The sequence below is a fragment of the Haliaeetus leucocephalus genome, unplaced genomic scaffold (genome assembly GCF_000737465.1).
Source record: "Haliaeetus leucocephalus isolate CR32 unplaced genomic scaffold, Haliaeetus_leucocephalus-4.0 Scaffold450, whole genome shotgun sequence".
In the NCBI taxonomy this organism is placed as follows: domain Eukaryota; kingdom Metazoa; phylum Chordata; class Aves; order Accipitriformes; family Accipitridae; genus Haliaeetus; species Haliaeetus leucocephalus.
In genome coordinates, this window is record NW_010972886.1 from 562,682 (window position 1) to 577,188 (window position 14,507).

Consider the following 14,507-nt stretch of genomic DNA (forward strand, 5'->3'; position numbering starts at 1 on the left):
CTTCAGCCATCAAAATAATGTTTACAGAGGACCTTAGTGGTGGGCATCTGTTTCTGACTGTTCTCTGCATGGGAGCTGCTCTCACTATTTTAAGTCACTGCATACTATAATTCAAAAGAAGGGGGGGGGCAAAACGACTGTGATATTTCTGTTGCCTTCTGAAATTTTAATAACACTGGAAGTGCTGTCTGTCAGATCTGCCATTGCTCTGCCATCACATTTTAAGGTCCACATGGGAAATGATTGGTACTTTACTCATCCATTTTCATTTTTTAACTTGTTCCCCAAGGAAATAAGTAGCAGTGTGAGAAGATTAGCAGTTTATATAATTCTCTTGTTTAGTTTCATATCTGAATAATCCCAATCCTTTGCTTTTGTATAGAGATAGATTCAGAGTATCTGCACTGGAAGATGGTCAGCCAGAACAGGTAGATTTTGTATTATCTGACATGCTTAAGCACTTCTGACAGACTCTTCTGTGCACAGCAAGGTTAGGCAACCAGAAACAAAATATTTACCTGCTCTGTTAAAAGCAGTGGGATCAGAGAGATCAATTAGCTGCTAATTGACTGACAAGATTGTTTGTCCTGTTGGCTGTTTTGGCATCTCTTTGATAGCAGGTTTTTGTTCCATTCAAGGAGAACTGTGATTTGTTTGCAAATTTCTGCCTATAAAGGAAGTGTTTAAGATTAATTTGGCTCCTGTGTAGCCTTTTCTCTCTCTCTCTTTTTTTTTTCTTTTTTTTTTAATAGTCATCCTGTGGAAATAAGTCTGTGTTCAGTCGGACTTTGGCAACGTGAAAGCTTTTTTTATACATTTTTTCCGTCCGGTAGTAATGTGTACATTGTGTATGATGCTGAAACAGGAAATAGTGATGTACTTTGAGTGAGCAATCCTTGTCATTATAGTGAAAAGGTCAGTGTTAAGGCATTTCTGCTGTAGGCTTCTTCTATGGCTTCTTAAAATACACTCAACTTGAATTTAAGTTTTTTTGGGGGGTGCTCTTTTTTCTATAGAGAGTGGCAGTTTAAAATTATATTTGAGATACTTAACATAGCAAAAACTGAGTGTTTTGCTGCAGCTGTGCTCTAAGCATTTATGATACAAGCCAGCATGTCTTAAAGAAAATCACTCATGTTTTCTTACTACCATGTAATTGAACATTTATTGCAATATATGTTACGTATTTCTCTGTAGACATGTTAGAGGTGTTGGATTAGTTTATTTTCACCTTGTAACAAATAACCTCAAATACTTAGTATGTAGGATGTAAGAGCCTAAACCTAAGTGATGTCTGATTCTGCTTGTTTTCATGAGGAATAAATCTGGAATTATGTCCTTTGATTTGCAACTCATTGCTTCAGATTCATACCAAGATAATGTAGAGCAGAATTTGGCTCTTACTTGTACTTGCTGTTGGAATAATTTGTCTCCTTTTAGTTGTTCTGAGTCAAACCTTGTATCTTTTCAAAGCTCCTTGAAGTCAAATGAGAGACTCTTGTCTCATACCTGATTTTTCTGTAAGGTCACCGCAGAGGGGATAGAGCGGGCCTGACCTCTGATTCAGTAGGATCACATTCAGAGGAGGGAAGCAGAGTCTTGTTCTTCTTCATGGCATGTACCCATTAACATGTATATGAAATGTCTGAGACAGGTGTAAGTTCCTACAGTTAAGGTTAACGGATGTTAAGAGTACAACAGATTTGATTATTTATTTGTTTTCTTTAGTTGGCTTCAGCGTGCTTTTAAGCAGAACAGGTTTCAGTTATTTTCTCCAACATAGTCAGGTAATGCTCTCAGATAATGTTTTGAATTATCTGAATTAACAAGATTAAGCTAAGTTTGGTAAAGCCTTAAAATGAATGAAATAATCAATACTACTACAGTTAACTAAAATGTGCTGTTATATGCCATCTCTCCATGGCTGAGATTCTCGAATAGTTCTCAAAATATGAGCCAGATTTAGTGCAAGCACTGAAATAATAATTGCACAAATCAGGATGCCAGGTTTTATACCGCTTCTAGTTTTACGTGCACAGATTCTGTCCCTTGAAACCAGCAACTACCAGGGACGCAAATGTGCATTCATAAAAACCTGAGCGTAAAAGCTTGAAGTTGGTGTTTGGTCACAACAAGCTTGCAGTCTGCCCTTGATGCATCTGTAACTGGATCCTCTCAGTCAGTCCCCTCAGTTCCTGGCTTCTTGGGGAATCCATGTGAACACAAGTATTTACCCAACATAGCAATGGAGAACAGATCCTGTCCTGTAGCTTCTCCTCACGTAAGCTTAGTACAGTTTGTTTGATCATTTAATAGTAAATTCACAGTGTACTATGTGTACTTGCTGAGCAGTATTTGGTTTTGTACTTTTAAATTACATTTAAAAAAATACATTGTAATGATTAGTTCAGCTGCCCAATTTAAAATACATGTGTTCTAAATGTTTCAGGGTATTTTCAATACTGTGATTCTCTGGCTGGTGTTGGAGAATGGCAATACGTTCAATAAAGCATGGAAATCTGGAGGGCAGGCAGAACATCTGGGGTGGAATTAAATGAACAAATTAGAGTAGTGTCTTCAAATGTGAAGAAGTAACAACAGCAATTACAATATAGAAAGTGGTAGATTAAAATAAATACAACCAACCTGTTTCAAAAGGGCTGCCGCCTTGGAATTGCATGTGTAAAAGGACATCTTATAACTCCTGCCAAACTGCAGCAAAAGCACAGGCATCCTTGCATTCCCCAGTAATTCAATACTTTGCCAAGTGCCAGTGGTTGACATAGGAATTTACAGTCATTCCTAGAGGTGTTCAAATAGACAGGTAGAAGGCCAGCCTCAAAACCACAGTCAGATGGGACCCCTAACCAGGGGCTGTTGGAAATGCAAAGAGAATCTCTCTGGTCAAGAATGGGAAGCCTTTTTACAAAACTGGGAAATTTAAGAAGTGTTTCTTCTTCCTTATCTTTTTAGTAAGTACAGTTCAAAGACCGCAAGTGTGGTGTCAACTAGTGTAAAAAGCTTGCAGTTGGTCATCTTTTTTTTCATTTGTGTAGAACGCCAAAAGTATATACCCCAAGGACTGCATTCCTTCTGTTATGTTGCTACGTAACATCCTCAGCCCATGAATGAATACAGAACCTTGCAAAGAAGGATGAACAAATGTTTATCTATCTTCATGCCAGTTAAATCCTTCAGTTCAGAGATGCACACTGAATGCTGGTCGAGAGCTCTTCTTCAAACTTAGCCCACCTATGACTTTGCCTAGGTAGAAGAAGCTGTAAATCCATGTTTTATCAGGGTTCCCAGACTTTTTCCTTTTCACCGGGATGTCAACACCAAACAGCTCTTTGGGGAATATCATTAGTGGGGCAGAGGGAAATGTGGGGTAGGACAGCAAGCCAAAGGTGTGCTGTCTGTCTTCCCAAAAGGCCAAGGCAATTTTCTTCTCAGTTGCAGGTGGGGAATCGCTCAGAGGTGGCCTCTCTTCCTTGTAAGGCTGCTTGGCTGCTGGGCTTATCCCAGACATAAACTAGACTTGCCTAATAAGGGTCTTGGCAGAGGTTTGTGCATGAGTGTAAGGATTTCACAGGACCCACTGCAGCTTGTCTGTGCTAATGCTTGCCCTATAGAATATGAATTCTTCAGGGGCCAGTTACTGTGGTTTTAGGCCGGCTTTGTGCTGGCAGAGCTGGACAGAAAAGATTTAAAACAGGGCTGGATCTGACCCTTAGTCCTTACGCTAGAGTCAATATTTATTCTGTATGGTGCACTCAGGATTTAGCCTGGAATACATAAGCTTCCAATTTGTTCACTTGCAAGAGCTGTAATATGAGCTACAAATTGAGAAGTAGTAAAAGTTGTATTTTGCCAAATTTTATTTTAAAGCTGTTGAGTGTAACCATTTTAATGATCTGAAAAAAAGAGAAGAAAAAAAAGAAAGGAGGGAATAATCTTGGAGCTCTGCAGTCAACCAGATAAATGTCCTCTGCATGCAGCTCACAAAGGCACCGTAGGAGAAGGAGCGACAGGATAATGCTCCTTTCTAGAAAGTTTTAAAAGTCTTGATTTAGTAGGTGCATCTGACATAAATACAGCTCCTGGTTTCCCAGTAATCTTCTCATGTTCAAAGTTTTCACAGAAGTAAAATGTCCTGGTTTGAGGCAGGCAGATAGTGCAGTTACTGTGGCTGGGGGAGCTGGCTCCCAGGCGACATTCCTACCGGGAAACCTGGCTTGGCCCCCAGCCAGGCAAGACTTTGCAGCTCCTGTCAAACGATGTGCTCAGCGCAACTCCCGTACGGCTTCTGATCCGTGTAGGTGGGCTCCTCTTAGTCACTCCAGCGGAGCTGAACCATGCCAAAGGTATTAAAGAAAATGTGCATTTTTATCATCCTTAGTTCCTTAGTTTGAAATATGTAGTATTGAAATATAGGGAGTTTCTGTCGATTGAATAGTATATGTTTGATGAAGAGCAATATTGAAAAGTGTATTTACAGTGTTTTCTAAAGGAGAAACATTAATCAGTTGAAAAATGGAGATCTGTTGTCAGCTTAAGCTAGGCTGTGGGTGCAGGCAGATGAGATAGAGGTTTGACTGGAAAAAAACAGACAGTATGCAAACTAGTTTTGCAGTGTCTTAGATTTCTCCAGTTAGGCCAGTCTCCCATTAGGGAGGGGGAAAAAGAAACTGAAAGAAATAATATTAAAGCCATCTTTGACACAGAATGGATGGCAGCTCAAACCAAACCAGAAATGATTATGTTGGTTCTGGAAAGGGATTTATTTTCCCCAGGAGAATGACTCTGACCAAACTTAAGCCATCAATAATCCCTGTAATTAGTCTATACCTGTTTCATAGTGTAGGTTGAAAAATTATGTAGAACATTCTGAAAATAGCAGGACCGCAGAGTGGCTTGAACTCTGTAAAGGAGGTCTCAGTCCAGAACAGAAAATTGTTGGAAGTATATTAGCATCATCTTTTGCTCAAATAAAACCATAGCTGTCACTATTCCATGACTGGCAGATTTCTTCTCTAAAGGTGCTCTCGGTAGAGGGAGTATGGAACAGAAGGGGTACTCCCATCTTCTAGAAATTTCTTCTTCGCCATTTGCAAAATTGCCTAATGAGGAGAAAAGTATTTTTCTTTGAAGATGGCTAATAACTTTATCTCTTTCAGTGAGGAACATTCCCTCTTGTCCCTGTTTTTGCTTCTCAAGCCACACATTTTCCTTTACATCCCTGCTCATATGTTGGCATCATTATTGACCTGCAGTTCAGTTTAGCTCACCTGCCGAAAATGGTTTGCCACTTACCTGCCATTCCCTCATAAGACACTGCAGAGCTGCTCTGTGGTAATCACTTCTGATATAGTGTAAATCCCGCATGACGATTTCTTTTTCCATTTGTAGTGACGCTTTTTATTTAAGGAAGCGGATTAGGAAAATTAAATAGTTTTACTTGGATTACTTTTTTTTTCTTTTTTCTTTTAGAGAATCAGACAAGAGAGTTATTTAAAAAGCCATTAGTACATCAAAGCTGAATGACATTATGACCTAAAATATTCCAGTTTGTATTTGATAGCTTGCTATTATTTTGTCCTATAGGGGATTTCTCTATAGTTACAATTTAAAAATATGTTATCCCTATTTGACTAAACCAACAGTCCATTATCTATTGCTGTCCTAACTACTGATATGTTATTTCTACTGTTAAATGAATAATTGGTAACAGGTGGCACAGTAGTGCGTCTACTTACGTCAAGTCATGGGGCTTTACTAATGTCCGTTTGTTCTTTCAAAGTGTTATTAATTACAAAGAATTAAAAATTATTTTTCAAGTTTTGATGATTTTTTTCTTTTATAGACTTACTATTTTATCATCTGTTGGTTTTATTCAATGGAGAAAGCATGAGTGCTCTAGCTGTTTTTCTGACTGTTTCGAATTGAGGATCATTATAGCAGCCTATATCCCATAGTCTGAAGCTAATACTCCAGCTATTTCTAAAGACCTCTTCTTTAGAGATGCTCTGAATTTTGTCCCAAACAAAAGCCATAAAGAAAAGCCATAATTGTTGCTTTTGTTATCGCAATTGAACAAACATCCTTTTTAATGAAACAAAAGCCAGAATCTGTTTTCAAGATAAGATTTGTTGAAAACTGGAAGGGAGAGTCCTCCTTTGACAGGAGAAATGCTTTTAGGGCAGCGTGATGATGTTCGGGCTCCCTGTTCTCTGTGCTGGTCTTTTTGGCAATACAGATAGTAGTGTGCAGACTGGTGATATTCAGACAGGTGGCAAATCATGGCATTCACAGAAGTCTTTTAACCATGTATTTGGTCTGTAGGTTTCCACTTCGCGAAGGAAGCCATACATTCTTGAGCAGTATCCCACTGGTGTTAACCAATTTGTAAACCTACTTGTGTTTCACTGTATTTTCTTGTACCTGAGTGGTGACACCCTGACCAGGATTTTGTTCTGGTCCCTGAAACATTTAATGAGAGGCCTGGAGTCTAAAAGTGTTAGCCGGAGAGAGGCATTGAAAGGGGATTTGCCAATGGGATTCAGGGATAATCCAGGCTTAACAAAGGTGTAGCAATGAAGAGGTCCATTGGCAGTTCTCTTTTCACCAATTCAGGAAGGTGGGACTGCATTAGTTTAGACTTGCACTTATTCATCTACACAGTAGAAACCTAAATACTTTAAAAAGACTCACACTCATATTCTTCAAAATGTGGTTGCTCAGACCTCTAAGAAAACATGAATTTTTTCCAGTGGATGGATAAATGAAATTTTCAGGCCTCTACTGTAAAGAATAGAAAACTTTCTTCAGCATCAATACCTAACATCAAGAATTTCTTATGACTGTATTTTTTTTTTTCTACAGGAAATTTGAAGCTAGTCATGCCTATTAGATGCCTAGAAGATGCAGGTAATTGTTTTACACTGAAAAAAACCCCCATGTACTCCCCTTACCAGTGTTTTTTCCTGCACTTTGCTAATGTTTCTTCAAGCCAAATTCAGTTTTTCCACTGTAGGAATGAAAAATATTCCAGTATCTCTAATACTGGTTTTTTTCCCCTTTGCCATGCTATTGTAAAATCATGACTGTCTTTCTTTATAATTCTCACTGTTCCATCCAGAAAATGTCCTGTGTTTGGATAATATGGAAGCAGGAAGCCTGCATTGTTCTTCAAATTCAAATGGTGTACTTGTCTATGAAAATCATACCTCTGAGCTTTTCTTCTTTATAATAAAACTGTGGAAACCTATTGCATTTAAGCATGAAAAGTGCATGTGTAGCACGCATGTGTAGAAATGTTTCGACATTGAAATCTAAAATGCTAAAGTCACATAAACACAGTTGTAGCTCATTTCTCTAGTACGTGTTTTACCTCTAGAAAGACATTCTTACTAAAATTTAATATAGTGATTGGAAGATGGAGATGTGGAAAGGTACCGATAGATAGTGCTGTGTTTGGAATGCTTATTTTATGTCTCTTTTTTGACTGTTTAAAAGTAGTTTAAAAGGGTGATCAACACCTTCTTGTAAAACCAGTTAGATGATCTAAGGTAAGAAGTACCTCACTTTAGCCATCCTAAAATTTGATATATACTCCAAGGCAGTCATCTAGGATTTCTGCCTAGCTGATAGTGAGAAACAAGCATCCTCCATAGCGGATGGCCAAGTGCATAGACATGCCCTATGTCTGAAGCACCCATCACGATATGGAAAGCTTTCTCCTCTGGAAGTACTGATCACCCTCCTCTGACTTCAGAGGAAGGCCAGGTGACTAAAGTGCATGTCTGAACTGTAGGTGAGTAATACTGGATAACACTGCCCACGGTGTTAGGACTCTATTTTCAGCAGCGATTTGCTGAAAAAGCTTTGAAAGTAGGTGGTGGACTTTCTGAGAATCAAGCCTTTAAACTGTCCCCAGAAAGCCTTCTAAAGCTACTGTTTAATTTGGAAAGTATGGATCTCTGTTTCCTATTCCTAGGGTTTTTATTGAGTAGTGATTATGCTTGTGTGCAGTCTCTGGAGCCAGTCTTTACTGTGTCTGCTCACAAAAGGGAGTTTTCTGAAATGTAGTTACCTTTCCTTAAGTCCCTCAATGCTTTTCATGTAAGGCTCAATAAAAGTGCAACTGACTGCATCAATGTAATTTAGCATGGCTCTATTAATTGGTGTGTGGGGTTTCTTTCTTTTTGATTTTTCCATACAGATAGCTGTGTCACCATGGAAGAGATGAAGAGAACTTTACTCTAGTAGATCACAAGCATCTCTGGGTCATTCTGCATCTCAGTATTTAATAACAATGGAAAATGTCCAAATGCTATAACAAGTCTTTGCAAATGTATAATAAACTGTTTAGGAAAGTTCCTGCCATGAACAGAACTGTATAATACTCACATTAGTGTACAGACACAAATCTAATGCCTATAGACTACTGCGTGGAAAGTTCCAAAGAGAAAGAAAAGTCTGTGAGCTTGCAACAGCCCTGGAAAAATGGGAGCAACAAAACTTTAAAAAGCACAGCTTTGGACACACTCCATGTGTCTGCACAGCTTTCAAGTGAACTAGCACTTAAGACCTTGTGTAACAAAATGGACTCTGGGGACACAGCTATAGGGCAAAAAGCTACCTCAAGGTCTGGAGAAACTGCTAAAGTACCAAGTAGATGGAGGCAAGAACATTCAGCTGTTATTAAGATGAGCACTTTTGGCAATCAAGAAGTACAGAGGCAACCACAAATAGATCACGAGCAAATAGGAAACACAGCATCAGCACAACTTTTTAGTTCTGGGAAACTGGTATCATCAAATGAAGCTGCACAGCAAGTCACGGAGAAGCAATATCCACAGCATCGTCCAAGTCCTTACTCATGTCAACATTCACTTTCTTTCCCACAGCATTCATTGCCACAAGGCTTCTTGCACAACATAAAGCCACATCAGAGCTTGGAAGGCCCTCCATGGCAGTTTCCTAGCCACTTGCAATCAGTTGCCTCAGAGGACTTGTTTCCTTTTCATATGCATAGCCATAGCGGAGGTTTCTCCAGGAAGAAGATTTCAAGTTTGAACCCTGCATACAGCCAATATTCACAGAAATCTTTAGAACAATCAGAAGATGCTCACAAAAAGGAGCACAAACCCAAAAAGCCTGGCAAGTACATTTGTCCTTACTGTAATCGGGCTTGTGCCAAACCTAGCGTACTTAAAAAACATATTAGGTCGCATACTGGGGAGCGACCCTACCCTTGTGTTCCTTGTGGTTTCTCCTTCAAGACGAAGAGCAACCTTTACAAGCACAGGAAGTCACATGCCCATGCAATTAAAGCAGGATTGGTACCTTTCACAGAGTCAGCAGTCTCTAAATTGGACCTAGATGCCAGTTACATCGACGTGGAAGCTGAAATACATTCAGATGGCGAGCAGAGCACAGACACTGATGAGGAGACCCCACTCCTAGTGGAAGGGTCTGACAAACTGAGCCCCGTCCCACAGCTCCCCCTGGACATTGCTAGCAGGAGCAGTTTTCACTCCTCCATGGAAGAGTCCTTGGTGGGGCCAATGAAAGTGCCCATTTTGATTATCCCTAAAAGTGGAATTCAGTTACCCAGTGAGAGTTCACCATATATTGGCTCTGATATGTTGCAAAACCCATCCTTAAGTACCAAGTCTGATGACTCTCATACAGTTAAACAGCGACTTGCACTAAGACTGTCAGAGAAAAAAGGGCAAGATTCTGAGCAGTCGTTAAACCTCCTGAGCCCACACAGTAAAGGAAGCACTGACTCTGGTTATTTTTCCCGCTCAGAAAGTGCTGAGCAGCAAATTAGCCCACCAAATACTAATGCAAAGTCTTACGAAGAGATCATCTTTGGGAAGTTCTACAGGATTAATCAAAGGACAGCACTAACAGTAGCTACAACAAATCAGGAACACAGTTTAATGGATAGAAAGGGCAAAGCAGAGCCATTAACTCTTTTAAATAACAGATTAGATATCAAGATGCTTGAGGAACATATTTCTCAGCTGACTCCAAATAAAGAAGAACTCATTGACTCCAGTAATTTGAGCACTATTAAATCTACACAAGTTTATCCAGGCAGCAATACAGAATCTAGACAATCCCAGACCACCACATCATCCATCAAAAGTGAATCCAACCTGTACCAAGTCAGTCAGCAGGGTGACGTGCCAGTCCTTCTAGAGCCCCCAGTAGATTCCTCTCCTCTTATTAGAAGTAACTCCATGCCAACCTCTTCTGCAAACAGCCTAAGTATTCCCCCATCTCTGAGAGGAAGCCATTCATTTGATGAGAAGATGACTGGCTCAGATGATGTATTTTACCCCGGGACAGTGGGAATATCCCACCAAAGGATGTTGAGAAGACAGGCTGCCTTTGAACTGCCCTCTGTGCAGGAGGGGCACTTGGATTCAGACTATCATGGAAGGCCAGGGAAAAATATCATTATTGCTTCCAACAGACAGATAGCAGGTGACAAAGGACCATCCTTAAAAGAGAAGAAAGGAGACAAGACCTTTTATGACTACGATGCCAGTGGAAAGCACTACAGAAAGTGGGAAGAATTTGAAGCTCAGAAGCAGAACTACAGGGACTCGCCATCCATAGGTGTGATGAGCAAGGGGGGAGAGTACTTTGTTGATCCACTTGGACAATCTCAGGCAGTGCCATCCATGCTTGGAACAACTTTTGAAAACAGAAAGCGCAGGAAAGAGGAGAGTGTTGGAGATGAGGAAGACAGTCCCATGCTTTGCAGCAGTACAACTGGCACCACTGGTGGAATTCAGCCTTTGGACTTTGATCCCAAATCCCAAATTCAGGAATTGCCAAGGAGTGGATTTGCCCTTCAAGGCCTGGACAATGCTGCCCATTGCCATGCAGAGCGTTTTGAAATCTGCAGGCCTTACTTGCAGTCTGGAAGCCCGGCAGCTTCTCTGGAAGACTCATCCTTAACTGCAGAGCAAGAAAAGACTGCAGAATCACTGGCTAGAAAGCCCCCTGGAAATGTCATCTCTGTCATTCAGCACACAAATTCATTGAGCAGGCCAAACTCATTTGAAAGGTCTGAATCTACAGAACATATTGCATGCCAGCAGGAAAAAATCTATTCACCATCTGAAACATGCGAGAGTGAGATTTGTGAGTCCCCAATGAGCCCAGACCGAGTTCCACAAATGGAAAATGCTGACACCAGTAAGCTGTCTCCATCCCAACAGCCTCAGCCGTATCATATGCAGCCCAGGTTGGTTCGCCAGCACAATATACAGGTACCTGAAATTCGTGTCACGGAGGAGCCAGATAAGCCTGAAAAAGATAAAGAAATGCAGAGTAAAGAGCAGGAGAGACCCACCGAAGAATTCCAGTGGCCCCAGAGAAGTGAAACCCTTTCTCAACTTCCAGCCGAAAAGCTACCACCCAAAAAGAAGCGTTTACGACTGGCTGACATGGAGCACTCCTCTGGAGAATCCAGCTTTGAGTCCACAGGTACAAGCCTCTCTCGCAGCCCTAGCCAAGAAAGCAATTTGTCCCACAGTTCTAGTTTTTCAATGTCCTTTGAAAGAGAAGAGAATATGAAGTTCATCACGCCTCCCAAACAAGATGAGTTTGGAAAACAGTCTGAGTTTTTAACAGTTCCAGCTGGTGCTTACTCACTTTCCGTCCCTGGGCATCACCATCAGAGGGAAATGAGACGGTGCTCATCTGAACAGATGCCCTGTCCTCATGCTGCTGAAATCCCAGAGATCCGAAGTAAATCCTTTGATTATGGGAACCTGTCTCATGCCTCTTCAGCTGGGACACCTACTACGGCACTGTCTCCATCCCGAGAAAGGAAGAAATGCTTCTTGGTTCGCCAGGCTTCCTTCAGTGGTTTTCCAGAGATTTCCCAGACTGATCAGAGCACAGAACAAAGTATAAAGCAGGAGCAGATGGAACATGCACAGGCTGGTCTTCGCTCCTCCCAGCTTGCCTGGCATCACTCCCCTTCCTCTGTACTTCAGCCCATTCAGGTAGATGACTCTGGAAAACAGGCTATTGGCTCTTGTGCTCAGCTTAGTAATAGCTCGTCCCACCTTGCCCAGCAACAGGCTCTTCTTGCAGACAGCCCGGAAATGTTAAGGACTCCCTTGATCCAACAAGCACCTTATATTCCTAACAAACATCCATCAGAGCAGCAGCAGCTATTTGCACATCAGGAAAAAGTCCCATTTCCCCCTGTTCATAGCACCATGTTTCAGTTCCCCTATCCAGCTGTCTGCATGGTTCACTTACCACCATCTCAGCAGCCTGTCTTGTGGCAGTCATGCACAGAACCTCTACACTTCCAGCATCATTTTGTACAACAGCTGCAGAAATCTTATGTCAAACAGCCTTTCCAAACAGACGTTCCTCCAAGTTATCACCTGGAACATGTGCCAGAGCTTATTGGAAAGAAACCAGCAGATTATGTGCACGCTAAAGAGCAAGCATACCAGCATTACTCAGGAACTTCTGGGCAGTATTCAAAAAATACTCTTGCTAAGTACCAGTCAGACCATAGCATTAAACCAACAGATACCTCCTCTGAGCAGCATCTTCAGACAGATTTTGACTCCCCAAGTGATGGATCTGTACAGTCTTTGCCAGGAACAGTTGTTCCCGTCAGGATTCAAACCCATGTGCCATCTTACGGTAGTGTCATGTACACAAGCATTTCCCAGATCCTTGGACAGAGCAACAGTCCTGCAATTGTAATTTGTAAAGTTGATGAGACTGTTTCTCAAAGAACATTGGCAACTAATGCAACCATGCAAGGAATTGGATTTAACATAGCTCAGATGCTGGGTCAGCATGGAGGGCTAGAAAAATATCCTTTGTGGAAAGTGCCGCAGACACTACCACTTGGACTGGAGCCACCAATTCCCCTGTGTTTGCCTTCCAGTTCTGACATGGCTTCTACCCTGGGAGGAAGCAAACGAATGCTTTCACCTGCCAGCAGCTTGGAGCTCTTCATGGAGACCAAGCAGCAGAAACGAGTCAAAGAAGAAAAAATGTATGGGCAGATAGTTGAGGAGCTAAGTGCAGTTGAGTTAACTAACTCAGATATAAAGAAAGATTTTCCAAGAGTGCAGAAGCCTCAACTAGTAAGGCAGAGCTGTGCTACTGAGCCAAAAGAAAGTCTGCCATCCATGTCATCCTCTTCACCGCTGTCGTCCTCATCATCTCAAGATTTCCCACCTGTCAGCATGCCAACAGCTGATGCTTTCCCACTGAGCAGGGAGAAACTTTCCAGTTTTGATTCCACATCACCAGGGCAGAAGTCCAGTGGTCCTTCTGAAGGAAGAGACTCACCAGAAGAACTGGATGTGGATGAAACAGCCTCAGACATGAGCATGAGCCCACAGAGGTCTTCATTGCCACCAGGAGAAATTCAGCCAGAAGACCAACTGAAACATCAAAAATTGCCTCTTGGGATGTTAGTCCAGATGTCATCCAATACCAGTGGGAAAGTCACAGGCTCAACCATTCTCCTGACAGACGTAGCAGATTTTCAGCAGATCCTTCAGTTCCCAAGTCTGCGCACTACTACTACTGTGAGCTGGTGTTTCTTAAACTATACGAAACCCAATTACATTCAGCAACCAACCCTCAAGTCTTCTGTTTATGCTTCATGGTGTATAAGTTCATGTAACCCAAACCCATCTGGACTAAGTACAAAGACCACTTTAGCACTTTTAAGGTCCAAGCAAAAAAACACCACGGAAATCTACACTCTGGCTGCTATGCATAGACCTGGAGCTGGTAAACTGACATCATCAAGTGCATGGAAGCAGTTTGCTCAGGTAAGTCAGAGGTTTTAATACAATTAAATTCATATACCTTTATTTGAGAAAATATTAGTAAACTATGAAATGTAAGTTAATGATTTTTTTTAAAAAAAGATTCCCTATTGGGAAATTAGACATTGACATCTTCCCATGACAACTTTTGAACCTCAGTTTACCCTTCTGCAAGCTCTGCTACTTCTCCTGTCTCTGTCTCTGTTTTCAAAATCAGATGTAAAAGTGAGGCTTTTAAAGCCCTCCCTTCATGTGTGCCAGAGCCTGATACATTATCTCCTTTTATTTTGTACTTTGTTTTTTGCCATGTCCTGATTCAAACATTATCAGACAGAAACATCCACGTGCATTCGTAAGTAAAGATTAAGTTAAAATTGAGTAAAGGATCTTCAGATCCATTTAATGTCTTTTACATACTGACTCTTCCTCATGGACTAAGTGTTAGATAATGGTGCCAGGGAAAATTCTGTAATGGCAATAAATTACCTTCTAAGGCTTTTCCATCTCTATTTTCCATTATTTTTTTCTGACGAAAGATATGGTGCTGTCTTTTCTGTCAAGACTGTCATAAAACTTTGTCCGTGCTGCCCCCTGTCTTATTCTCCGTCAAATTAAGTGGGACAAATTAATTCATCTTACAGAGTTGCACCAAAATGAGAGTTT

At 41.1% G+C, this 14,507-nt stretch overlaps 1 protein-coding gene across 14 annotated transcripts in view; it reads left to right on the forward strand.

Moving 5' to 3' along the window:
* Window positions 1-14,507, forward strand: part of HIVEP2 (human immunodeficiency virus type I enhancer binding protein 2) — a 139,541-nt gene that overhangs the window by 106,794 nt on the left and 18,240 nt on the right. For all 14 annotated transcript variants that reach the window (XM_010574599.1, XM_010574605.1, XM_010574603.1 and 11 more), the window contains 2 exons: window positions 6,883-6,927; window positions 8,222-13,847. In XM_010574599.1, the coding sequence (XP_010572901.1) occupies window positions 8,433-13,847 (5,415 nt within the window). In that variant the 5' untranslated portion in view covers window positions 6,883-6,927; window positions 8,222-8,432. The remainder of the gene's footprint in view (window positions 1-6,882; window positions 6,928-8,221; window positions 13,848-14,507) is intronic.